At 37.6% G+C, this 25523-nt stretch overlaps 3 protein-coding genes, 1 long non-coding RNA gene and 1 other non-coding gene across 5 annotated transcripts; 2 read left to right on the forward strand and 3 right to left on the reverse strand.

Moving 5' to 3' along the window:
• Positions 1-6079: 6079 nt before the first annotated feature.
• LOC116010994 lies at positions 6080-7183 on the reverse strand. Its single transcript, XM_031250481.1, has 2 exons — positions 7016-7183; positions 6080-6721 (listed from the first exon to the last, which is right to left on the reverse strand). Exons 1-2 carry the CDS (start codon positions 7181-7183, stop codon positions 6080-6082), a joined length of 810 nt encoding a protein of 269 aa, XP_031106341.1.
• Positions 7184-9239: 2056 nt separating this feature from the next.
• TRNAE-UUC lies at positions 9240-9312 on the forward strand. The gene has a single exon. It is a non-coding gene; the product is annotated as a tRNA-Glu (tRNA).
• Positions 9313-12793: 3481 nt separating this feature from the next.
• LOC116005528 (D-glycerate 3-kinase, chloroplastic) lies at positions 12794-16126 on the forward strand. Its single transcript, XM_031245742.1, has 12 exons — positions 12794-13113; positions 13775-14154; positions 14280-14359; positions 14438-14489; positions 14570-14611; positions 14700-14778; positions 14853-14884; positions 14995-15063; positions 15262-15336; positions 15418-15534; positions 15648-15698; positions 15800-16126. Exons 1-12 carry the CDS (start codon positions 12849-12851, stop codon positions 15941-15943), a joined length of 1386 nt encoding a protein of 461 aa, XP_031101602.1. The 5' UTR covers positions 12794-12848; the 3' UTR covers positions 15944-16126.
• A 14-nt stretch (positions 16127-16140) lies between these two features.
• On the reverse strand, positions 16141-16736 carry LOC116005536. The gene is made up of 2 exons (XR_004094985.1): positions 16582-16736; positions 16141-16449 (listed from the first exon to the last, which is right to left on the reverse strand). It is a non-coding gene; the product is annotated as an uncharacterized LOC116005536 (long non-coding RNA).
• A 7167-nt stretch (positions 16737-23903) lies between these two features.
• On the reverse strand, positions 23904-24953 carry LOC116007923 (protein MAINTENANCE OF PSII UNDER HIGH LIGHT 1). The gene has a single exon (XM_031248582.1). It carries the CDS (start codon positions 24803-24805, stop codon positions 24107-24109), a length of 699 nt encoding a protein of 232 aa, XP_031104442.1. The 5' UTR covers positions 24806-24953; the 3' UTR covers positions 23904-24106.
• Positions 24954-25523: the final 570 nt, after the last annotated feature.

Below are 25523 nucleotides of genomic sequence, written 5' to 3' on the forward strand. Positions count from 1 at the left end.
CACACACACACACACACACACATATATATATATATATATATATATATATATATATATATATATATATATATATATATATATATATATATCTACTATATTAATAAGAGCCAAAGAGAGTTAGGACTAAAATGGGTAGAAAAAATGGCGGTCAAATTATTTAATCAAATGGATGGTTTAGATGAATTATTTAATCAAATAGATGGTTAAGATAATTCAAATTAATATTATTAATAGAGATTAGCTAATTTAACCTTACTTTTATGATTATCCGTTAAGTTTTCCGTTAAATATTCTCTTCTCCGTTAATATTCCGTTAACTTTTAACTTACCCATTAATTTCTATAAGAAAGGTCATAGCCGAAAAAAGCGTAGGGGGGGTGAGCATAGTGGGGCGAGGGAGTGTCGTCCCCCGAGGGAGAAGCTCTGATTGCTGTTGTTCTCTTTGCTCCTCCGGTCACTCCTAAATATACCTGGAGCCTGGTATGGACTGCTAAATCGATTCGAACCTCATCTCAATCAAATTTGACATAATTAAGTTTTTCACTCTATTTTACTCTTATTAAATAAAATAAATTAGTAGCTACAACAAAAAATGATACATATGTATTTCTTTAATTTAGAATTATGTGTCTACAATATATACCTTTATTTGAAAAAATTATTCATTATCAAAAAATTAAATTAAATAAGAGAAATAATTTCATTAGTTATATTGTCTTTATTTTCTCTCATGCAAAGATTCTTTACATTCAAATTTATCAATTGATATACATTACATTGTCCATTATCTTATTTTTACAATATCTTGTAATTAAATATCAAAGTTATAGTACAAAATAATGTTATATATTTATTTACCAAGTATTTTATTAATACTATGAAAAAAAATTAAAATAATTTGAACCTAATTATATTAACTACTTGGGGATTGGTTGACAAAGAGAGTATTCAAATAATAACCCAACAAATTGAAGCGGAATCACTCTATTTTACTCTTATTGAATTAAATAAATTAGTAGTTACACCAAAAAATGATACATATATATTTCTTTAATACCATGAAAAAAAATTAAAAAAGAATAGTTTGAAACCAATCATATTAACTACTTGGTGGATTTGTTGACAATGAAAGTACTCAAATAACCCATAACCCAGTAAATTGAAGCGAGAAACTACCTTTTAATATCTTTGGAATACATAATATTTTAAATTTTCAAATTTTTATTAATTTATTTAATCTTTTTTCTTAAACTAGGGATTTCTTTATCCACAATAACTCATTCAACAATAATGGTTGAACCAAATGAACCCCAAGCAGAACACCTAAAGGAAAGTCCATAGCTCCTATATCATAATCTCATTGCATGACGTTGTCATCTATGCTGCCAACAATAACCGAATTGCAAATAACACACTACCAACAAAAAGGAAGAGAACTAAAGACTATAAGCGTCTTCCTTGGTTTATATTAGAAGCCGTTGTGCGTGAGTAAGAAGTTCAAAGCCGCGAAGCGGATTCCTTGGTCCTTTCCTACAACAAATAGTAATGATGAAGACAATGATAATGTTACTCAAAAGAGAATTAAGAACACTTAGAAAAATTCAAATTAAAAGTAGTATTTATTTACACTATCATTTTTAGACCAAATATTTAGACTATCGATTTTACAAGGTTGCAAACATTTATTTTAGTAATAATTATAATGAATTTTCTATATTATCTTGGATTCATATACTTTGAGTTAGATATTTAAATAAAAAAAATTCGACATTCAATTACCCATGTATAAACTTCTCCTATATAATCTTGCATTGATAGACTTTCAAATATTTATTTAAATATAATTATTGGGCATTAACCCATTCGCGCAATGCGCGTATAAAACTAGTATATATATATATATATATATATATATATATTAAAACAGAAGTGCTAGCTTTCTCCCTCATTTTAGTCAAAAAAATTTGAAATCGGTCAACATAATATTATATAATAATTCTTTATCAGAAATTATAGCCTTCCTTATCATTCCTTATTTATGGCTAAAATTGACAAAAATATTCAAAATATGATCCCATTCCTTATTATACAGGGAAATTAATGAAATATTTTATTCAATTCCATTCCTGTATGGATTCCTTATTTATGTACATATATTAACAATCAAATTACTATATGATGTATATTATAGTATTAAAAAATATTACTATATTATGTTAATGTACTAATTAAATTCCTCTCATGATAGTATTCAAAAAAATAAAAATTTCAACAATCAAATTACTATATGATGTATATTATAGTATTAAAAAAATATTACTAGATTATGTTAATGTACGTAATTAAATTCCTCTCATGACAATATTCCAAAAAAATAAAAATTTCAACAAAATAAAAGTCCAAACATACTACTAAGTACTAATTGTGAGGTAAAGAACAATTGCAGCAAACAACAAAAGCGCAAAGTAGAGAACAAGCTATAAAGAAATTAAATAAAAAATTTAAAAGAGATACTAGTGAGAATAAGAATTAAACGACGGATGGAGCAGACATCAAGGGACTCAAATTTACTTCTTTATTATTATTTTTGTTGTTGTTGTTGTTGTTGTTGTTGTTATTATTATTATTAAAACTTAACAAAGTTCGGTTCGGTTCGATTCAGTTTTTACTAAACCGTCCAGTTCAGTTGGGTTTACAAGAATCCCGAACCGTTTGGTTTTGTATTACTATTTACTAGTTCGGTTCAGACCGGATAGGATCAGTTCGGATAAACCGAACCGAATTGCCTACCCCTAACTCCAAATTTATGCAATTTCACCAGATAGCAGGTTAACACTCCATCTAGCAGGTTGCATGGTGACAAGGAAAATGACTTGACATTTTTTTTTAAAATTTCCTTTTCATTTTTTTTCTGAAACTCTTTTCTTGCACAAAATCTGATGCAGTACACACTTGTTTTTTTTTTTTTTTTTTTGAAAAGTAACTTAGAAACTTTTATTAAAACAAATGCGCAATACAATTAGGAATAGAAGAAATCCAAACAGAAGGACCAGGTTGAGAACAAGCAACTCTAACTAACTCATGAGCAAGCTTATTCACTGATCTAGGAATGAAACCAATGGACGCTACTTCAAAGTGTCTTTGAATTTCCTTACAATCTTCAATAACGCAGCCAGTATATGATAAATCCATAGAAGACCCCTTAAAAAGACTACACACCATCTGGCAGTCAGACAGAACCATAATCTTTAAACATCCACGGTTCTTAGCCCAACACAAAGTTTCCTTAACCGCTATAACTTCAGCAAGATGAATATCATTGTGACACCGGAATGAACCATTTCTAGCAGCAATAAATCCACCTTCACACCAAAATAAGCATATTCAGAGTTGGGGAAAACTGCAACATCAACATGAAATGTCAACAACCCTTCATGAGTAAACAAAGAATTACTCACTTGGGAAGAAAGGCCAACATTAGCATCGCCTATGTTCCCCATATGCTGCCAACATGCTACGTAATTATTAATCTCAACGGAAATACGTGTAGATTGCCAAGCCTTGCTGCTCCATATCAGATCATTACGGCCCCTCCAAACACCCCAGCAAGTCGCAACACACCTCAATACTATCTCCGGATGTCCTGAATCGTTAACATTACCCAACCATAACATAAAATCACCATTATTAATCGGCGGTTGAGCAATACCAACCCAAAGAGGTGTAACATGAGGACATTCAAATAGCAAATGTTGCACTGTCTAAGTCTCCTGGTTGCAAAGAGGACATGCAAGATCAACAGACACCCCCGATGGTTAAGAGCACTCATAGTGGGAATGACATTACGGTGTTCGGCGGGATTTTTAAACACTACAACTTACGCCAAACACCGCTTGACACCACCTCCAAACCATGCATACCAGACTGCATCCGATAACCTTGATTAACAGAATAGCATCCTCGAAGATCTCCTCTCCAACACCATTTGTCCTCATAGTTTAAAGATATAGGAATCTGGACAATAAGCTCAACATCACGCTGCTCAAACAAAGCATTCAACTTAGTAATATCCCAATCATTTGAAAGAGGGTGTATCAGCTCACTCACCATAAGGTGCTCATCATGATAAAAAAAAAACCGGGGAAGTGATAAAAGGGTTTGCTTCGTCTGGAAGCCACTGCTGCTTTCAAACTACGGTAGAACGACCATTTCTAATTCTCCTAAAACAACCTTTCCTCAGTATGTCCTGACCCGCCATTATGGACCTCCAGCAGAAACTCGGATTTACACCCATATTGGCTTCCAAGAAATTAGATTTTGGATAGTACCGTGCTTTATACAACCTTCCAGCCAATGAATTAGGAGATGTAAGCAAACGCCAGCCTTGTTTCGAAAATAATTCCACATTGAACTTATGAAGATTTTTAAAACCAAGGCCTCCAGCAGACTTCGGAGCACACATCCGATCCCAAACCATCCACCTAATACCTCCCCCACTTCATCCACCACTAGTCCGCCAAAACTTGTTCATCAACCGTTCCAACCGCTCACACATAGATAAAGGGAGAAAATAAATACTCATAGTATAAGTCGGGAGTGCTTGAGCAACACTCTTGAGTAATACCTCTTTTCCAGCTCTAGAAAGTGTCTTCTTACACCATCTTCCAAGCTGGTGCTTCAGTTTAGCTTCAACGAATGAAAAAACTTCTCTTTTATTTCGACCTACACCCATCAGGAGTCCAAGATACTGACCAATGTTACTGGCTTGTTGGACACTGAACATAGATGCCACACTGTACCTCATTGTCTCCACAGTATTTCTGTTGAATACAACACAAGACTTGCCATAATTAACGGATTGACCAAACATGCGCTCATAATTAACCAGGCACCCCTTAATCGATTCAACTTCTTGGACTGTAGCTTTGAATAATAATAAATTATCGTCGGCTAAAAAGAGGTGTGAAATACCAGGAGCCCCCCTTGCCACAATACAAGGAGAAACCTGCCTTTGCTGGACAGCTCTCGATAGTAAATGTGAAAGACCCTCCGCGCACAAAATGAACAGGTAAGGCGACAAAGGGTCACCCTTCCGCAAACCACATGAAGGAGTAATATAATCCGTCAGGTCTCCATTAATACCAACCTTATACCGAACTGTAGTAACACACCGTAAAACAAGCTCAATAAAACCAGTACTAAACCCCATACGACTCATAATAACCTTCAAGATCTGCCACTCCATTTTGTCATACGCTTTAGCCATGTCCAATTTTAAAGCACACCAACCATCTCTCCCTTTTCTTTTCCGGTTCAAAAAGTGAATGGCCTCCGAAGCCACTAATACATTATCGGTAATTACGCGGCCAGTAAGAAACGCACTTTGCATAACTGAGATAACATGGCCAAGGACCCCTTTCAATCGATTAGCCACCATTTTTGAAAAAAATCTTGTACGTAACATTGCATAGGGCAATTGGCCGGAGATCTGCCATAGTCACCGGAACTGTCTTCTTTGGAATGAGTGTAATGATGGCATCATTCATGCCGACCGGGAACTCCCCTCCAGTAGGACAACCAATAATAAAATTAGCAATGTCCGATCCAATTTCATTCCAAAAGTGCTGATAGAAAGCCAGGCTAAACCTGTGTGGCCCTGGAGATTTATCAGGAGCCATAAAAAATAGCGCCTCTTTCACGTCATCTATTGTGTACGGCTGCATCAATAAATCATTATCCAAATCAGAAATCCTTGGTGTAAAATCATCCAATAATCCTTCCATAGAGCTACCTTTTGTCGTAAAAATAGTCTCAAAGTATTTCGCAGCTACCCCTACTAATTCAACTCCTTCACACCACTGCCCGGAATCATCCTTCAGTTTCTGAACCCGATTCTTGCGCTTTCCAGCCGACGCATAGAAATGATAAAACTTAGTATTCCTGTCACCACTTAAGAGCCAATGTTGTTTAGCTCTCCGACGGCAATAAATATTTAGGTTATCGTAAAGATCTTGAAGTTTTGCATCAATATTACGAAACATAGCAAGTTCATTCACATCACATCTTTCACGCAAACTGTTTAGGCGTCTCTGGATATTCTCAATCTCACTCTGCGTGCGTTTAGCAAATCCACCACCCTAGCGCTGAAGGGCGCCACACCGCAATGATCCAGCTTTCTAGTAAGACATTCACCTGCCGAGGAGTTCCATGATTCAAGTACTGTATCCTTGCAACCACTTTCTTTTAGCCAGGCGTTTTCAAATAAAAAAGCCCTACTTCTGCTTGCATGTTTTGGTCCTTCAATCTCAACGAAAATCGCAGTATGATCTGAGGTTAGAACATCATAATTTTGGACCGAAGCCTGAGGGAACAAACTACACCAATAAACCCCCGCCACCGCTCTGTCTAAGCGCTCTTCAACCCAATTATCCGTTCCTTTACCACGTTCCCATGTGTACCTCCTTCCTCGCATCCCAAGGTCGAATAAACCACAGTCATCTAGTGCAGAATTAAACCCGTCAAACAAAGATGTAGGATGTGGATGAATACCACGTTTCTCATATGGGCATGAGAGGTCGTTAAAGTCTCCAACTACCATCCAAGGGAGGTCCGAGTTAGATTTCAAAGCTCTAAAAAAATCCCACGACTGCTGCCGTCTACTTCTTTCGGAAAAACCATAATAAAAAGTTAAGTGCCAAGGATTGATGCCAGGCAAGTGAACCTGAATGTCAATATGGTTTTTTGAATAGCTAATCAAGCTTACAACACCCTTATCTCGCCATAGAAGTGTCAAACCGCCACCGACACCTCCACCATCCACATAAAATAAACCTTCAAAACTTAATTTGTCTTTTAACCGAATTGCATGATCTTGCCGAACTTTGGTTTCCATAAGAAAAATAAACATTGGCTTAGCCTAAGGCCATAATTTCTCGAATTGTACGTGGATTGCCAAGTCCACGACAGTTCTAGCATAGGGAACTCAATGGGATGGGCGGGGCTAGGCAACACCAACTCTTGCCAAAAGCAAGTTTTTTGAACCACTGTACTCAACATCCATAGTGACTTTCAGTCCAGTTCGTTTGCGCTTTTGATAAAAAATGGTAAGCGAATCTACAAGATCCTCCAAGAGTGTGTTGGCATACTTACCAAAACTCTCTTCAATACTGTCCATATCAGTCATAGACTTTCCAAGTTGACCACCCAAAATCTTTCCATGTATCTAGATGGCAAGGGAATCAGACGAGATTTCTTGGGGTTTCTTTCCTTTTGGATCAATAGCAACATTCATTCCCGGAGCAACCCACGACCGTCGCTCAACGGTCGTTTCTGGAGCAACCCACTTTTGACCCACTGCTGGGGAACACCTCCGGCCACCTGCCCTCAGCTCTGGCCCAAACGGCTTTTCAGATCTCCAATCCCATCCATGCACCCTCTTAGGACAAACTCGGTCCCATTGCCAATAACTCCGCAAATAAAACAGAATGTAGGCAACCTTTCGTAACGAAACTCAATTCTTACCTAATCGCCAGTATCCCGTCGCAGCTTCATACCCTTCTTTAATGGTTTCTCAACTTCCAACTCCACTCATAGTCGATAAAACACCCTCATGGAACCATCAAAGTTACGTTCATCTAAGGTCACCACCTGGCCAAGAAAACCACCAACAGCCATTAGCACTACTTCCGAACGAAGGCCAATCGGAAAATCATAAACTTTGACCCAAAACTGAGCATGATCCAATGAGATCGAATCTGGATCCTCACCATGAGCCAGCCGTTTAAGAATCAAAAGGTTTTGCTCAAAAGTCTAGGGCCTTTCCTCGACAATCCGAGAGATATCACTCTCATGAAAAAAGCGAAACAAAAACCTTCTGGATGGAAGTTCCTTCATGTTCATACCCATCGCCGGATGCCAAACACTAGCCATTGTGTCCCTAAAAAACAAAAACTTGGTAGGTTTATTAGAGACAATATGCCCAACAACGTAGAACTCTTCCTCATACAAAGCCTCAACGGGAACGTTCCCAACCTGTTGAACACCCTCCTCATCATCAAGATCGACAAGGGTCAAGGTTGCCAACGCATTCATTGTACTATCAGACGCCATGGAAACGAGAACAAAGCGACGCAAATGGAGCAAAGGAAACAACTCTCAGACGAGAAGAAGAAAAAACTCGTGAAGAAAGCGAGAGAGGAAATTCCTTTAGTTTGATCGGGACAACCCAATTCCCACACACTTACTCCTTTCTTTTTCTCTTTTTTCGCTTTTCTTGTTTGTTTAGGTTTGTAACTATGTGACTAGTGGAAGGGCGCTTTGATGATACTTCATCAGATGATTTGACAAGAAAGACTGGGTAGATTATAGAGAAAAAAAAACAAAGAGATGAAAGGAATTTTGGATTGGGTCAGTAATCCAAGGCAAGGTTGGGTTGGTATGGATAAAAGAACTTCCTATGTTATACTATTCAATTCTCGATGACGAATTTATTTGATAGCTCAGATATTGTTATTCATGATATTGATCCTATTCAATATCATCGAGAGGTAATTGATTGAATTTATAAGCAAAAGATTTATCATCTCTATGGGATTAAATCCCGAGTTATTGCGAAGTAAAAAAACGACAAGATTATGGAAGTCAATATTCTTGCATTTATTGCTACTGCACTATTTATTCTAGTTCCTACCGCCTTTCTCCTTATCATTTACGTAAAAACAGTCAGTCAAAATGATTAATGAATCATTAATTTATTTGAATGAAACTTGACTTCTGAGTTCTTATCAAAAATTGATAAAAAAATGACAATTCCATTTTTACGTCTTAAATGAAATGAACGGGCTCGAATTAGCAATATACTAATAGATAGTATGGTAAGAAAGAAATAGATGAATCTTTTTTTCTACCATACTATCTATTAGGGTTATTCTAGTTAGAAAACTCTAGAAAAAAAATGAAAAAAGAAAGTATATATAATTATAAAATCAAAAAGAATTCTAATTCTAAAATAAAGTATAGAGGCTTAAATAGATCAAATTACAATATTTATATTCATCATATATGTGAATATCTATTCCATAGATGGAGTGGATATAGCACCCAATTCGATTTATTTTGTTACATCTCAATTCTGAAAGTGGGAAAGATCCGTCGGATCTAATTAGAATATTCCATTCTATTGACAATTTCAAAAAACTGTTCATACTATACTCATAGTATGAGGGCGGTTGGACAAGCAGGCCCCCATCGTCTAGTGGTTCAGGACATCTCTCTTTCAAGGAGGCAGCGGGGATTCGAATTCCCCTGGGGGTAGGGTACTATGAAAGGAAGTTTCTCATGGATTACCAATTTCAATTTGATTCTTCCTGGGTCGATGCCCGAGTGGTTAATGGGGACGGACTGTAAATTCGTTGGCAATATGCCTACGCTGGTTCAAATCCAGCTCGGCCCAATAATTCGCCAATCCACCATAAGATGATAGAACCCCCTTGTCCTTCAGAAAGACCTGATACGTAGATAAAAAGAATCAAGATTTCTGCTAGATCCCTTATTTCCCTGGGATTGTAGTTCAATTGGTCAGAGCACCGCCCTGTCAAGGCGGAAGCTGCGGGTTCGAGCCCCGTCAGTCCCGACGGATCCAATAAATACATCAACTCAGCTCTACTGTTTTCTAATTTATGAAGAGGGCTGAGGCAGAATTTCATTGTCAAAGCAAGGGGGGATCCTTTTTGCTTTCTTTTTTTTTCATTTTAATAAGGTCCCATCGAAGAAAGAACAAATACCCCCAAAAAAGTAGTGAATTTGATGAATATTTGTTTGATGTTTTATGAGGTCTCATCTTTATCACACTTCTTTGTCTTCCAAAAAAATCACAGTAAAATGTCGAACGAAACTCCTTTCTTTTTCTCTTTTTTCGCTTTTCTTGTTTGTTTAGGTTTGTAACTATGTGACTAGTGGAAGGGCGCTTTGATGATACTTCATCAGATGATTTGACAAGAAAGACTAGGTAGATTATAGAGAAAAAAAAAACAAAGAGATGAAAGGAATTTTGGTCTTTTCCTTTCTTTATGTATTCTTTCTTCCATCATGTACTAGGCAAATTAGGCAAACTAAGCTTAAATCATTCTTTCAAAAAAAAAAAAAAAAAAAAACTTCAATCAGAAATCCCCAAATCAACTGTGAAATTCTCAAATCATGCCTGAAATCCTTATTTGGTTTGTTGTTGCTTTGGGGTTTCATTAGATTGAAGTTTATCAATTCGTAGCTTCATCAATATGCAGTTTCAATTTTTTATAGCCAGTTTGGTTTGTTGAAAAATATTTGAATGGTGTAAATGTTCATACAAAAGAACTAGGTACTACAACAATTTTTTTTTTTTTGCAAATTATAATATATGATAGGACGTGGACCAAAGCACGTGTTTGAATATAGCTTCAAAGTAGTGTTTGGTTCACCTTTTGCTTAATGTAGCTCTAAAGTAGCGCACTGCGAAGGGAATATTGTTCCATTATATTTATTAATATCTTAATTATTATATAAAATTATAGATTGAATATATATCTTTAAAAAAAACTAAATATATATTGCAGCAGATTTTATGCTAGAAAATGGTTTTCAAAAATAAAAAGAAGAAATGAAAAGGAAATTAAAAAATGTCAAATCATCATACACGTTAACATGCAACCTGCTAGATGGGGGTTTTAACATGCTATTAGGTGAAATTGCATACATTTAGAGTGTTGAGTGACTTAATTGCACTTTTTTTTTCGTTCAGTGACCAAATTGCACTTTCACGTTTCGTTCAATGGCTAATTTGAACCTTATTCCAATAAAATTCATCCCCTACTCATATATAAATTGATAAATCATAATTTAAATAAAAAGTTTACGAACGTAACACGAATTGGATTCAAATCAATCACATAATGGTCCTGTTTGGTAAATGACTGTTAGCTGATTGGGTTGGCTGTTTGGGTTAGAAGGTATGATTTTTTGATAACATTAGCTGATTGTAGAAAGTTGTTTGATAAATTAGTTGTTAGCTGATAGCTGTTTGATATAATTTCTTTTCTCAAAAAGCTAATTGAAAAGACTGTTTGAGTAGCCTTTTGAATTTTAGCATTTTGGAGTTACTAAAAGCTTATTAGTCAAACAACTAATAGTGGTCAAATAAGCCAAAATTGGCTGATAGGCTGATTATTTACCAAACAGGGCCAATAGCTTTGAACACATTCTATATGCCTTAGTTCGCTTCCTTGTGTTATTGGATTTACAAATTTGAGCATGTCAAATATATGTAACATAAGGGTGTGTTTGAAAACTCAAAAAATGATTTCTGAAAATCATTTTTAGTTTCTAGTGTTTGGATGTGCCTAGAAAATCAAGTCAACAGAAATCGTTTTCTGTTAACTTAGGAAAATAGGGATGTTTTGGAGAAAAATGACTTTCACCAAAATTTGGACAAAGTCATTTTCCACAGACCAATCACAACCTTGTTCTAAAGGAAAGGGATCAACCTCTCACACTTGTGTCCGTGACGACAAGTCCAGTTCCTGGATACACCGATTTCTACTGGAAACCATAGTTTTTTTTTTTAATGTAATAAATAACATTATTTTTAATATTACTATAAATATTTTTATATTCTAAATAAAACAATTAAAATATTTAATTGTACGGTTCTACTCATTTTCTAAAAAATGAACCAAATATACTAAGATAGTTTTCCAAAATGTAACTAAACACAGAAAAAGAAACTATTTTATGAAAAATGACTCATTTTTCAGAAGTTATTTTTCTGATTTCCAAACACACCCTAAGCTAATTTACTTTATTGTGATCTTTTGGCAACTAAGATCGTAAACAAAATTTATCCAGAACGTATATCCAAATAGCAAGTAACTTAAGTTAATTTATTTTCTTATAGCAAGTAACTTAAGTTAAATATATATACTTCACTCAAAGCTATGGGTGAGTAAACGGTCAGTCAATTATGAAGAATCGAATAACTGACCGTGATTATTGACTGCCATAATCGACCAAAACTTACCAAAAGATCAGACCTACCATCGATTTTGGTTGGTTAACAAATAACCGAAACTACACATATATTCAACAATTAATACATATGCTATTATATATTTATATATCAATCTCGCAGCGTCCAAAATTTGAACACAACAAATAATAATAATATGTATAGATTGACAGAATAAGTTAACATATTAATTACCTACTTAACATTAAATATTAACATAATAATAGTAAATGCTAAATATTAACTAAATAACATATTTAAAGTAAATCTGTAATAACATATTAGCAGTATTACAGTAAATGATTTATTAATTAAAAAATACAACAGAGTAATAACATATTAATAGTAAATGATTTATTAATTGTCTAAAAAAATTACCTACTTAATGACTTTTATATATATATATATATATATATATATATATATATATATATATATGGATAACCAAAAAATCGAAAAATTAATTTTTTTAATATTGAAAATTGTAACCGATCAATAACTAATTTTTTCAATCAATTCAGTTATCGATTAGCGGTTATTATGCGATTAATTGATATTTTGCTCATCCCTACTCAAACCACATAGTGTGGGGTTTTTAAGTAAATCAAAATTCTATTTGGGTTTGTACAGAGCGTACAACAGGGGCAGTTATGTACTTTCAAAGAGAATCCGATCAAAGGTTGTAACCACCAATGTTGAGATGCTCTCTGAATTCTAGGCCAACCAAACAGATACTTAAAAGTTAAAACCGAGAAACGCAGAGAGAGAGAGAGAGAGAGAGAGAGAGAGAGAGAGAGAGAGAGGGGCGACAATGGCGGTGCCGAATGTAATAGTATCTTATCCTGCTAATCCATGGCAGCTGACGTCACCCTCCGCTTCACTCTCTTTCCACTGTTACAACCATCGTTATTTTAATAACAACAACAGTTTTATAATCAATAATAACAATAATGCGAAGCAGCAGCATTATTTTAACGTTGTTTCCAGTCTCCCTCTGCCCAAGGTCGGAACTGCAGCAAAACCCAAGCTTTCTTGTTTCACCTCAAGAATGCCGTTCTGCTCCTCCGATTCACCAGGTAATTTCTGTAATTTTTTTTTTTTTTTACCGTCTTTGATCGTTGCGACGTTGTCTATTGGATTTCATCGTATAGTCATGTGTACGGAGTAATTTTTTTTTTTTCTCTCCGATTAATATAGATAAAGATTGGATTTTCCCAGTATTCCTCTGCTCTAGTGCTTTTCTTCAACCTCGTACTCTTCTCTGAATTCCTCCACAGACACCCAGGATTAGGAATGAAGATGTTGTGGGCTGCCTGTAGCTTAGTTGAGGAGTAGATTGAATCCGAATAGTCAAAATACGTATCTGGATCAAGCAAGCACTTATCCTATGCTAAAAATTATGCTCAATTTTATTTTATTTTATACCTGTCAAACCGGAACTTGAGTCTAATACCACTTGTTAGGATTAAGTACTTACCATCACAAGTTATAGGAGTAACAAAAATACAACTTTATTTGCTTATATTGTAATCACATTTTCGAAAGACAGGGTGTGGACTTGACTCTTTATCGATAATACGAGAGTTACACCTAATGTGAGCATCGGGCACTGATTCTCTTAACTAATGGACCCTCAAGATACCATAATTTACTCCACTATATGTGGAGCCAGGGCTTTTGTGGGCTAGGATGTTGGGGGGCTTTATCTGTTCATATTTCCTCTATTTCTTCATGCAGGTTCATGGATGCAAGATCATTCTTCCCACCATGACAGTCCTGCTTCAAATGGAAGGAAACACAGTTCATCAGTGCATTCAGTTTCCCCCACAAAATCTGTTGAAGTTGCATCTGTAAATGACCTTTATGATTTCATATGCTCCGGCCCCCTAGTGAACAAAACAGGCCTAACCCCCGAAGCAGTGGCGGAGTCCATTGATAAGTGGATAGAATATGGATCAATACTGTGTAGACTGTTTCAGCTCAACCAGCTAACCCTTAATCTCCCCCAGAAAGTTAGAATTTATCATTACTATATCCCAGTGTTCTTGTGGTGTGAAAAGGAAATAGCAGATCATTGCTCTAAGTTCAAGGGTGCAGATGAAGTTCCTCCTTTGGTGGTAATTGAACACACATTTCTCATTTGCTTTGTTGGTTTCGAAATTCAAAAACTTCTCAGATAGGTGGTGTTGAAATGATTTGGAAACCAGCAAACTGAAAAGGGTATTCTGGTTTTGGAGTGCAGATTGGGTTTAGTGCACCACAAGGCTGTGGGAAGACGACGCTTGTTTTTGCGCTGGATTATCTTTTCCAGGTGACTGGGAGGTAGGTTGCGTGATACTCCGTTTTTTATCAATGATTTCTGTGAGTAAATGAAGAACGCGTTTATGTGTTGAATGTCAGGAAGTCAGCTATGCTTTCCATTGATGATTTCTATTTGACAGCTGAGGACCAGGTCATCCTTTAAACAAGTGTTATAGGATCGTTTAACTTGTGGTTTTCGTAGTCTCTGATGCATCGTTAATTTGGTTTTAGGCCAAACTAAGAGAAAGCAATCCCGGGAATTTGCTATTAGAGGTAGTAATCTACATGTTGCATAGTTGTGGTTTACAGTGGTAGCACTTTTGTGTTTAAGAAAATGATGAGATGTGTGTTTTCGTTCCAGTTGCGTGGCAATGCTGGAAGCCATGATCTTCCATTTGCTGTTGAGACTCTGACTGCTCTAACCAAATTGACTAAAGAAGGTTAAATCTTCTGCTTTCTGTACAATGATCCCGTAAAGATATATATTGCCAATTGATTTGTCTGTGCTATCCAGGTACGAAGATGAAGCTCCCTCGGTATGATAAAGTAAGAATCACTCACTCACTAACTTGTTATATAATACCATATATACCGGTTTCTAGCTATTTTATCTCGGATAGATTCTTCACTAATTCTGTCATATGACTGACTTGCAGTCTGCATACAGTGGTAGAGGCGATAGAGCTGATCCTTCCACATGGCCAGAGATTGAAGGGCCCCTTACGGTGCTTGCAAAACTCAGACATTATTATTATTATTATTATTTCTATATACTTTGATAGCCAAAGCAATATAAGTGCTTTTTAATCTTTCGGGATAAATGGAAAGACTAGCTAGCATGCAGCTTCTCCTTTTCCTCGCTCATCTCTACCTAGATGGTGAATACTGTACTGATTTTCCTCGTTGGTTGGTTCCTATCCTAGGTGGTTCTTTTTGAGGGTTGGATGCTCGGTTTCAAACCCCTTCCATCTGAAGTTGTCAAAGCTGTCGACCCACAGGTTTCGTTTCAACTAATCTTAGTTCATCGCAGTCTGTTAGTCTAAACAGTATTTTACTTGTGTTCAACGCCAATACTGCAGCTAGAGACTGTTAACAAGAACTTAGAAGCATACTATGATGCATGGGACAAGTTCGTAAAATCATGGATAGTTATCAAGATTCAAGACCCAACGTGCGTTTATAATTGGCGATTGCAGGTTAGCAAACCCACCATATCCCTTCACACGCCAAAAAATTCCTCTCGTCCCTGGATTAATCCAAAAGTTTTGCTTCTGTCACACTTGGCTTAACTAGTTCTGGGAATTTTCAGGCCGAGATTGCTATGAGGGCTGATGGAAAACCTGGGATGTCCGATGAGGAGGTAGTTTAATACCTTAATCTCACTTTACTGCTTTGGATATTATAGTACAATAGTAGTCAATACAACACACCTACCTAAGAAACTCTCTTCCCTGCTCACAGGTTAAAGATTTTGTGTCGCGCTACTTGCCAGCTTACCACGCGTACCTTCCTACCCTCTACTCAGAGGGACCAAGCGGCGCAGATCCAGACCACTTTCTTCTCATTGAAATCGACGAGGGCAGGAACCCCATTCTTGGTTGCTAGGTACAACTTTCGACTGCAGAATGTCTGTTAAGATCCAGCCTCTGGTTTCTATGTTTTTGTACAAAGATTCTACCTAACTTTTGCTTCCTTCTTTGTTACTCATGATATGTTTTTTGGTCGAATTCGACTACATATGTTAATCATTGTCGAGGAAATATATATAGAATAAGATTTTTACTTCAACTTTGAACCAAATCTGACTTTTTAAAACAAATTTTATTTATCATTACACATTTCACATCACAAATTCACTACCTGGCCTGTGGTCTTTTGTCAGTTAAGATCATAAGACGGGATTAACCTGTGCACACTCTCAGATAGTGGTTTTGAGTTTTTCACTCGTCATTCAAAAAAAAAAAAAAATCACAACATAACAGACAGTCAGACACACACACATACATACATACATTATGCATACAAGAGTTCAGAAACATTTGCAGCAAAGGATGTCCAGACAGCACTCGCAGGTTTCATAGCAGCAACAGCAGCAACACACCGTGAACAAACTGCATCAACAACAACGTTGTACAAACAAACATATCATATCATCTGAGAGTCATTCATGTTAGTTATGATAAACATAGATTCTGTTTCTAAGTGGCGTTGATTTCAACTAGAAAAATGAAAACGTTACCGACCAAGCATAGAGGCAGCCTCTCTCCCCGTGCCGGTGTCTGACATGTTCAACGTAAGAGTCGTATGAAAACCGCTGGGGAGCTGGGGCGTACATTTCTTCTTTACACACCACACCTCGCTCTGATCTGGTTTTTAAGCTTAATGATGGATGTTTGGTGGTACTCATCTATATATATATATAGGCATATAGCTAGTGTTGAAGAAATGAATTCCTTATGGCATAAGCTGATAAGCAACATTGGACTTAGCTTGCGTGTTCTTATTTATCACCATTTATTTTTTTATTTTTTTTTTTACTTTTTGGGATTATTTTATGCATTAACTCACAATCTCTGCAACACAAATTGATTTCTTGGAAAATCTTACCATAAAATATTATAGTTTGGTGTGATGGCGTTCAAACATTCAAGTGATTTACCAATATCCATAATATATTAGTTTTACTGAAAGGATGAAACATTTCATATATTAGATTAGATATGTACGTAAGTACCATAGAGTGAAGAGTCGCAGCAGTCTTTTCACAAATTTTGAGAAGTCAAGTAAGATAGAGGGTGCCAAAGACCTTGTGGTCTAGTGGCATCCGGTGTCCCGATTAACACTCCCACATGGATGAGGGAGTGGGTTAGTAGTACTCAAAAAAAAAAAGAAGACTAAAGTGTCATCCCGCATCCTGAATCATAAGGGATTCTTCATACCGCACCATGTACTTTCATAAGTGATTATTCGATCCACAAACCACTAAATTTTTTTCGCCTAGAACTTTTTGCAGGTTTCCAGGTTACTATGATGACATGGCGTCGGTTATTAGCTGATGTGGTTTATTGATTTTAATTAAAAATAAAACATACCAGAGATGGAATCCCCCTAAGCATTTTTCAATTAAAAAAAAAAAAACTAAAAAACAAAGTAAGAATTGGGAGCAACGACGCCACTCTGGCTCAACAACATCGCCACCCTCGACCGCGACTCCAACTAGCGACTCACTCCCGGCTTTCTGCGAGCCCTCATAGCCCGCGCTGCCATGAGCGGCACGTGCAAGCTTCTCGCCGGCATGACTGACCTCTACCCCGGCCTCAACCTCAACATGAACACCCACAGATTCTCAATCATAAAGCTCGCCAACTGCAAAATCTCGAATCAATCCTTCTCCTAATCGACGAGGACGCCGACTTCACCTCCAACAACCTCGTCTGCACGGGGTAAACAACTAAACACAAATATATATTTTATCTACTTATGGATTCTGTACGACACGGTGGTCACGTTCCTTCCCAGAGAGAAGACAATGTTGTTGTTTGTGCTCACCTGGAAATGCTATGAACCATACGAGGCCCAGTTGTTAATGTCTATGTCTCCAAGGATAGAGTTACCAATGCTCATCACAAGAAAACTCCATTATATTCCCGGCCAGTGATTCAATATAATATAATCATCAAGGCAGGCTGTGTCACAAGGTAACTATTGCTTGTTTCTTGTTGACATTGAGCAAGAAGATGTAGCAGCTGAATATGGGAACTTCCTACCCATTTCCAGTAACAGAAGAAGAGAGGATCAAATGATATATATAAATATTTGGGAAAGGGGTGCTAAGATTGCTGGTATCTTGCATGGAGATGAGTCTGCTATCATGCTACATACAAATAGAGGTAATGTTGAATGCATCTATCCCAAAAAATTGGTTATTGCCTCGATTATGAAGGCTTTACTCCAGCAACGTTTTAAAGATGCATTACTCATGGTAAGACGACATAGGATAGATTTTAATTTTTTTGTTGATGCATGTGGGTGGCAAAGCTTTCTTCAGTCAACTGGTGAGGTTAACAATTTGAGTCATATAACTGAGTTTGTTTGCTCCATAAAGAATGAAAATATCATTGATACATTATACAAAAGCTATTTATTTGTCCCTAGTGTAACAAAAGCTCAAGATGTTGAATCTGGAGATGTCAAGGATTATGGTAGTAAACACAAAGTCTCCTCTGTCCTCCTTGTTATTCAGATGGCTCTTGAGAAGCATGTAGTTGAAAGCCCTGCAAGAGAACTTTGCATTTTGACCACTCTAGCTCGAAGTGATCCCCCAGCCCTTGAAGAAGCTCTAGAGAGGGTAAAGGTCCTCCGAGAAATGGAGTTATCAGATTCAGATGATCCCAGGAAAACACACTATCCTTCTGCTAAGGAAGCTATGAAACATCTTTTATTGTTATCTGATTCTGAGGCTGTTTTTGAGTCAGCTTTAGGTCTTTATGATTTAAATCTTGCTGCTATGGTTGCCCTTAATTCTCAAAAGGATCCAAAAGAATTTCTTCCATATCTTCCAGAGCGTCTCCATGACTCTCGGAGAGCTTCTGCACCGTCGAAGACTCCGCGGGGTAAAAACCTAACAACGGCGGCGCCGCCAATGATCATTGTGTTCTCCAACTCTACTTGGACTTCCGAGCTTCAGCTATGAACGTCGCCGCTGCCGCCCATCGGAAACCTCCTCAAGGAGCTATCCACCAAGTGCGAGATGGAAACCTCCTCAAGAAAAGTCAAGTTGAAATGAGTGCCATGTCATATTTTTAATATCTATTTAAACAAGTTAATGAAAAATACTTCCACATCAGCATATGGAAACCTGTAACTTGATGAAAACCTGCAAAAAGTTCTAAGGCGAAAAAAATTTAGTGGTTCGTGGATGGAATAATCACTTATGAAAGTACAGGGTGCAGCATGACAAATCGCTTATAGTTCATGGTGCCGGATGACACTTTAGCCAAAAAAAAAAGTAAGATAGAGGGAGGAAAAAGAAAAAATATGAAAAAAAAAAATTTTAAAGCGGTTTACATGCTTAGTAGGTGCGCCAATGCCTACTTGCAATGAATATTTTTTATATTTTTCTCTGATCAGAGGGTCCAAAAAAAATCTTAATTTGCAGTAATTTATTTTCCATTTCTCTTCTCTCATTTCTCTCCCAACTCAATCTCAAAACTTGCAACAAAAAAGTGTCAATTCAATCTAGGTGGTATATAACAACCTGCATTCATAACATAAGAATAAGAGTACTATGGGGTAACCTTAACCCTAACTGAGTTGGTCATATAATTCACTTGATATAGATCAAAGTATGATTAAAATTGTGTCGAATCAAAGTGAAATTGAATTAGTCCATACGAAAAGAGAGTCCATTTATTTTATGTGATATTACTAAGTAAAAACTCTTGTTTTCCAAAATAGTTCATTTATGCTCAATTCTTGATCAACTTTTAGCATAAATAATGTCCATACGGATAGCTTAGTTATAGATGATGGGCAAAAACACACGATCAAGACCTTTGTCTTTTGTAGCCAAACTTTCGACAATGATAATCCACTTCTTATGCATTCAATTAATTAATTAATTAATTAATTAATTAATTAATTAATTAATTAATTAATAATAATAATAATAATAATAATAATAATAATAATAATAATAATAATAATAATAATAACAGAATTTTCTTGACATGAATCAAAGTATGATAAAAATTGTGGGATTGAAATATTGAATCTTAAAGTGTGGGATTGGGTGCATAGACCCGGTTGCCATAATGCCGTGGCAGATGTGTTTAGTCAGAAGGTCGTTGAGGAATATGTTGTTGTCTTAACCCTTGCCCAAACCAATATGGTTGAGATGATTCGTGAGCAGGCAAAAAAAAAAAATGATCTACAATATGTTAGACTTTCGGAAAACTTGGTTCGAAGGTATTGGCTGAAAGTTAACCTCATTTTTGGCAAAGGATAGTAGTTGTATGTGCTAACGGGTGAGCTACGACTCAAACTCTTGAAGGAAACCCATGATCCCCAGTGGGCTGGTCATCTAGTGTGACATGTACGCATGCGTTGTTGGGCTATGACTATGTTTGGCCTAAGAAGGAGTAGGACATTAAGGCACATGCGCGGGCTTGTTTGGTTTGCAAACAAGATAAGACGGAAAAGAAGAAGGCAACTGGTTTGCTACAACCTCTGCTCATTCCTAGTAGACCGCAACACTCAGTTTCCATGAATTTCATCTCTAGTTTCCCAAAGGTGAACGATATGTGCTCTATCTTTGTGATCATTGATTAGTTCTCTAAGTATGGGGTATTTGCCGCCGCTCTAGATAATCGTACGATAGAAGTTGTTGCTAAATTATTTTAAAAAAATATTGTTAAGTACTTCGGCTTGCCAAAGGATATTGTAAGTGATCGGGACTCTCCATACATGGGCAATTTTTGGACGTCCTTGTTCAAACTACAGGAAAGTGACTTGAAATTTTCCACGACAAACCATCCTCAAATAGATGGGCAGACTAAGGGGATAAATACCTTGTTGGAGGAGTACTTAAGACATTATGTTACTGCCAACTAGCGAAATTGGTTGGAGCTACTTGATCCAACTCAATTTTTCTACAATTTGCATCAATCCTCTACTACTAGATTGACCCCGTTTGAGTTGGCTATTAGTTTCCAACCATTTACTCCCCCATCAACTGGCTGTAAGGGCGGATGGAAAGTGTCCTGTTGTTTTTCGTTTTGCTAAGGAGAAGCAGGAGCTCATTGATGAGGCCTTGGTTATGTGCAATTCCATATTGGGGACTTGGTTATGTAAAACAAACTCCCCAAATTTGGAAGAAGATTAGTAGTAAGACGGTGCATCGGAGTTTGGTTCCAAAATATGATGGCCCGTTTGAGTTAGTTCATCATCTTACTTTTCATGTGAGTTTTCTTAAGAAATTCAACTAGGAGGAGTTTGATGCTGTGAGGCAGAAAGTCAAACGACCCCCCCCCCCCCCCCCCNCCCCCCCCGCCCTCCAATGGTCTGTGATCAATTTGAAAAGTAGGTGGCTAAGATTTTGGATCGTAAAATCAAGGACCAGGCAAGAAGAATCAATGAACTGAGGGTGAATCCGTTCAGGATGCTGCTTGGATCCGTGGTGCCTTGTGGTGGCAATTTGAAGAGAAGATTGATGAATATTGGAATTAGAGGGGTGAAATTTTTAACCCGCCTTCTACGAGGACGGCGAACTCTTCAGGTGGGAGATGTATGTTAGTCCTTTAAATTTTGGAATGTAAAACTTGTTGGTCCTGATAGATAGAAGAGTGAGTCTAGGAGGCCNGGATAAATAGACTCACATGGATTTTGAATTTTTTTTTTCACAAGTCAATACCATTTCTTAGAGAAGAGAGTAATGGCTCGGTCAGAGATAAGTTTGCAGCGAAAAAGTTTAACAAATTGTTATTTTTACTTTGCAGATATATGTAAAGCAAGTATGTAAAGAGAGAGAGAGAGGATTTTTATAGTGGTTTGGCTATTAACGAAGCCTAGTCCACTCTTCTTCACAATGCGTGAATGATTGCACTAATCTCCTTTTAGTACAATAACGCCTCTAAGTATGTCTCCTTGATCACAAAGCCGGACAACACACTTTCACCAGGTTTTTCAACTTCTCCAAGTTTACTCCGGCTCTTTCTACTTCACCAAGTAGAAATTGTTGTTTGAAGAATTGATTTATTATTTTCTCCAACTGAAATCTTGGCTTGAGCGTGTCTTGAATCGAACAATGAAGCAGCTCAAGATTTCTTTGAGTTCTAGATTTGAAATTTGAAGCTTTTTCTTCTCTTTTACTCAATGATCACGTGTAACTTGCAATTTCTAGCTTTTTCAAAACTTATGAATTCTTACAATGACCAACACCTCCTTCTGAATGTTAAGGATGTATTTATAGGTGTGAAAATTTGTCTCTTTGGAGGAATGACAAAATTTCAAATCACCTTTTGACCAGTGAGTATTAACCGCTGGGTATTGAGCCCATGTGGGTGTTAGTACTTTCTAGCCGTTTTATCCTTAATATGTCTAGACAATTTGTCGTATAGTTCTGCATAAAAGGACATGTCTTTTAATTAAAGTTTTTGACCTTGGGATTTGTTCCTAGGACTCAGTTTGTCCAAGGTAGATCATCCAACACTTTAAGGTTTAGGATTGTTTATCACTCAGAAAATGTTTCTAGCTTGTCCAAACAAATCGTGTAACGACTCGTCCCTTTAGTGCTCAATTACGAATGATTGTCTTTATCATTCGCCTTGATAAACTTCAAGAGGTAGACCCTTCCATGATTTGGCCGTTTGATAACCTCTTGTTCTTTGTCTTCTGATTTTCATGTCTTCAAGTCTTCGGTTTTCATGATTCATCCTTGGTACATAGACAATTAAGAGCTATCAACTATAAGGCAATGAGTTGATATCCACGAATACATGATTAACTACCCTACTAAATAACAAGTTGTCGATCGGTTCGTTCCATGCAACGACTCGCCTTGATAGGTGAAAATAGGGGTCTAAGCTCCTTACTTTGGTATCATCAAAATCTAAGTACAAAAGGGTTCCTAACAAAACCAATGCTTGGTTTGGCCTTGGCCAAGTATTTGGCATGGTATGCCTCGGTACAAGGTTAGTGTTGGATCGGTTTGGTCCCATAGGGCTTCAGCTTGGTCTCGTGAGCGCGATTGTTGGCTTGGTTTGGACAAGGTGCGACTAGGTGTGACCTTGGTTCGTAGAGACGGCTTTGGTGCATGGCTTGACCAAATGGTTCGAGACTTAGCACGCCATGATGAACCAAGTCTGAGCGTGCGACCAGGGCGGTTGGCAAACGGTTGGTAACTACCCTTGGAAGGCGCTAAGACATGTGCAACGCATGTGAGGCGGGTGGAGACGGTTTTCGCCAGGTGTCCCTTGCACGCGCTTGGCATATGCAAGGCGGTTGTGCGGTTATGAAGGCCAGGCTTGGCAGGCTGATTTTGTGGGAATCTAGACAGGTTTTCCCTTAAGTAGTCTAGTCAGTTGTATTCAGTTTTGCTAGGCGGTTGGCATGTAACTGCATCCCTTGTATAAATACTCAGCCTTGGCAACGTATTTTGCTGTGAGAGGCATGAGCTTGAGATTCATGTTGTACTTGCTCAAGTGATTAGCAATACAAATGTTGGCTTCGGTGGTAACTTGTGTGTGTTTTGTCGTCCCTTTACGTTTGCCCCTTATTTTCTCAAACAGTAGCCCCAAAAAGTGAAAGTGAGTGTTTAAACGGCTGACTGCCTTGTGTTCTAGGTAGGCCGGGCGGTTTCAAGTTTGGTTAAGTTAAGTGGAATTCGGCTTGTTTCAAAGTGAAATTGGATTAGTCCGTAAGAAAAGAGAGTCCATTTATTTAATGTGATATTGCTAAGTAAAAACTCTTATTTTCAAAAATAATTCATTTATGCTCAATTCTTGTTCAACTTCTAGCAAAGAGCCAAAGATGCTTAGTTATAAATTGTGAGCAATAACACGAGATCTTCACCTTTTGTAACCAAACTTTCAGCAAAGATAACCCATTTCTCAGTCTATTAATAATTACATAATAACAACAAAACAAAATTTAAATGTGTACTTGTATTCCAAAAAAAAAAACAAAAAAAAAAAAAAACTTAGTAGTAATCTCAAGTTAATAGAGATTTTTTTTAAAATTAAATATATTGCCTTACTACGAGTGTCAAAATTAAGTTAATGCAGGTGTACTCTCCAGCGCCGGAGAATCTTCCGGCGCCGGAACTGGACTTTCCTCTGTTTGCAGAGACGTTTCAGTGCTTTCCACTGCTGGCACAGAGGCAGCTTGGACCAATTCGTCGGCCTTGAACTTGTTGACGTAGTAGCTGAGCGAGGGGCCGGAGTATTCCGTGGCCGTCTGGATTGGCGGAGGTGCGTTCTTCCCGACTTGGAGGAGAATCGAGGACGCGGCGGCGAGTGAGATGAGACCGATGCCGGCGGCGATGGCAAGGTTGTTGTCAGATCCGTCGGAGGAGGAACCCGCAGATCCGGAGCTGAAAGCGGTCTCAGCCACGTACACCGCGGGTTCGACGGAGTATATGTTGGTCTGCCCGGCGGTGTCCTTCTCTACGTACCCAGTCCAGCCGCTCTTCCGAGCCATCGGCGGGAAGGTTCCGACGACCTTGGTTTTTTCCTCGGCTACCCACTCCATACTCACCTGCCCCACCTCCTTCTCCGGCGCGCATTCCTCCGCGTTGCACTCGGAATCTGAAGAATCTGCTCGGACGATCAGCCCTCTTCTCATTCTACATCTGAACCCATTCCTCTTCGTCTGGCACTTCCGCAAGAACAACAACCCGCCGCCGCTGGCAGCGCCGGTAGCCGGCGAGGCAATCTTGCAGGTGCTTCCCCATACAACACAAGCGGCCATGCCTCCTCTCTCTCTCTCTCTCTCTCTATCTCACTCCCTGACACTTGATTTGTATTGAATCAGAACCGTGAAGTGGGAGATTCTGTGCGAGATATTTTAACGTTTGGTCGGGTTGGCTACGTTTGAACCTTTGCTTTGACGGAGTGTTACTGACCACAGATTTACAAGAGAGGAGAGGAGAGGAGAGATGAAGATGAGGTTTACTCAATTGGGCTTCTCCTTTCCGTTTCAGCCTACCCATAAATTATTGTGTGGAAGGTCCAAAACCACATGGTTTTTAGGGCTTAGGCAAATTATACCGTGCACCACGGTGCACATGGCAATGTGCACCGCGTACGTTGATAAATGCTTATTTGTTTATATTTTCTCCCTTTTATTAAGTTATTTTGTTTATAGATCATTCCAAATTTCATGAGAATTAGTGCTTATTTGTGTTATTTTGCAAGGAGTATGAGTTGGAAAACATTAGAAACAAAGATGAGCATTTTGGTGGGCATTGGAGTCAACTGGAGGCCAAATATGAAACTATGTAGATGGATGCAATACTCCTAAGGAAGTCTAAGATTGGTGTTTTCAATGGTCTTTGTCATTTAGACAAACCAAAACAAAAGAAGAGCAAAAGATCAAGCTATTGCAAATTTCGCTCATTTCGACCATTGTTCGGTTATTGGATCATATCTCAGCCTAGAAATGTCCAAATTAAGTGATCATTGAACCA

The sequence above is a fragment of the Ipomoea triloba genome, chromosome 2 (assembly GCF_003576645.1).
Source record: "Ipomoea triloba cultivar NCNSP0323 chromosome 2, ASM357664v1".
NCBI lineage: Eukaryota > Viridiplantae > Streptophyta > Magnoliopsida > Solanales > Convolvulaceae > Ipomoea > Ipomoea triloba.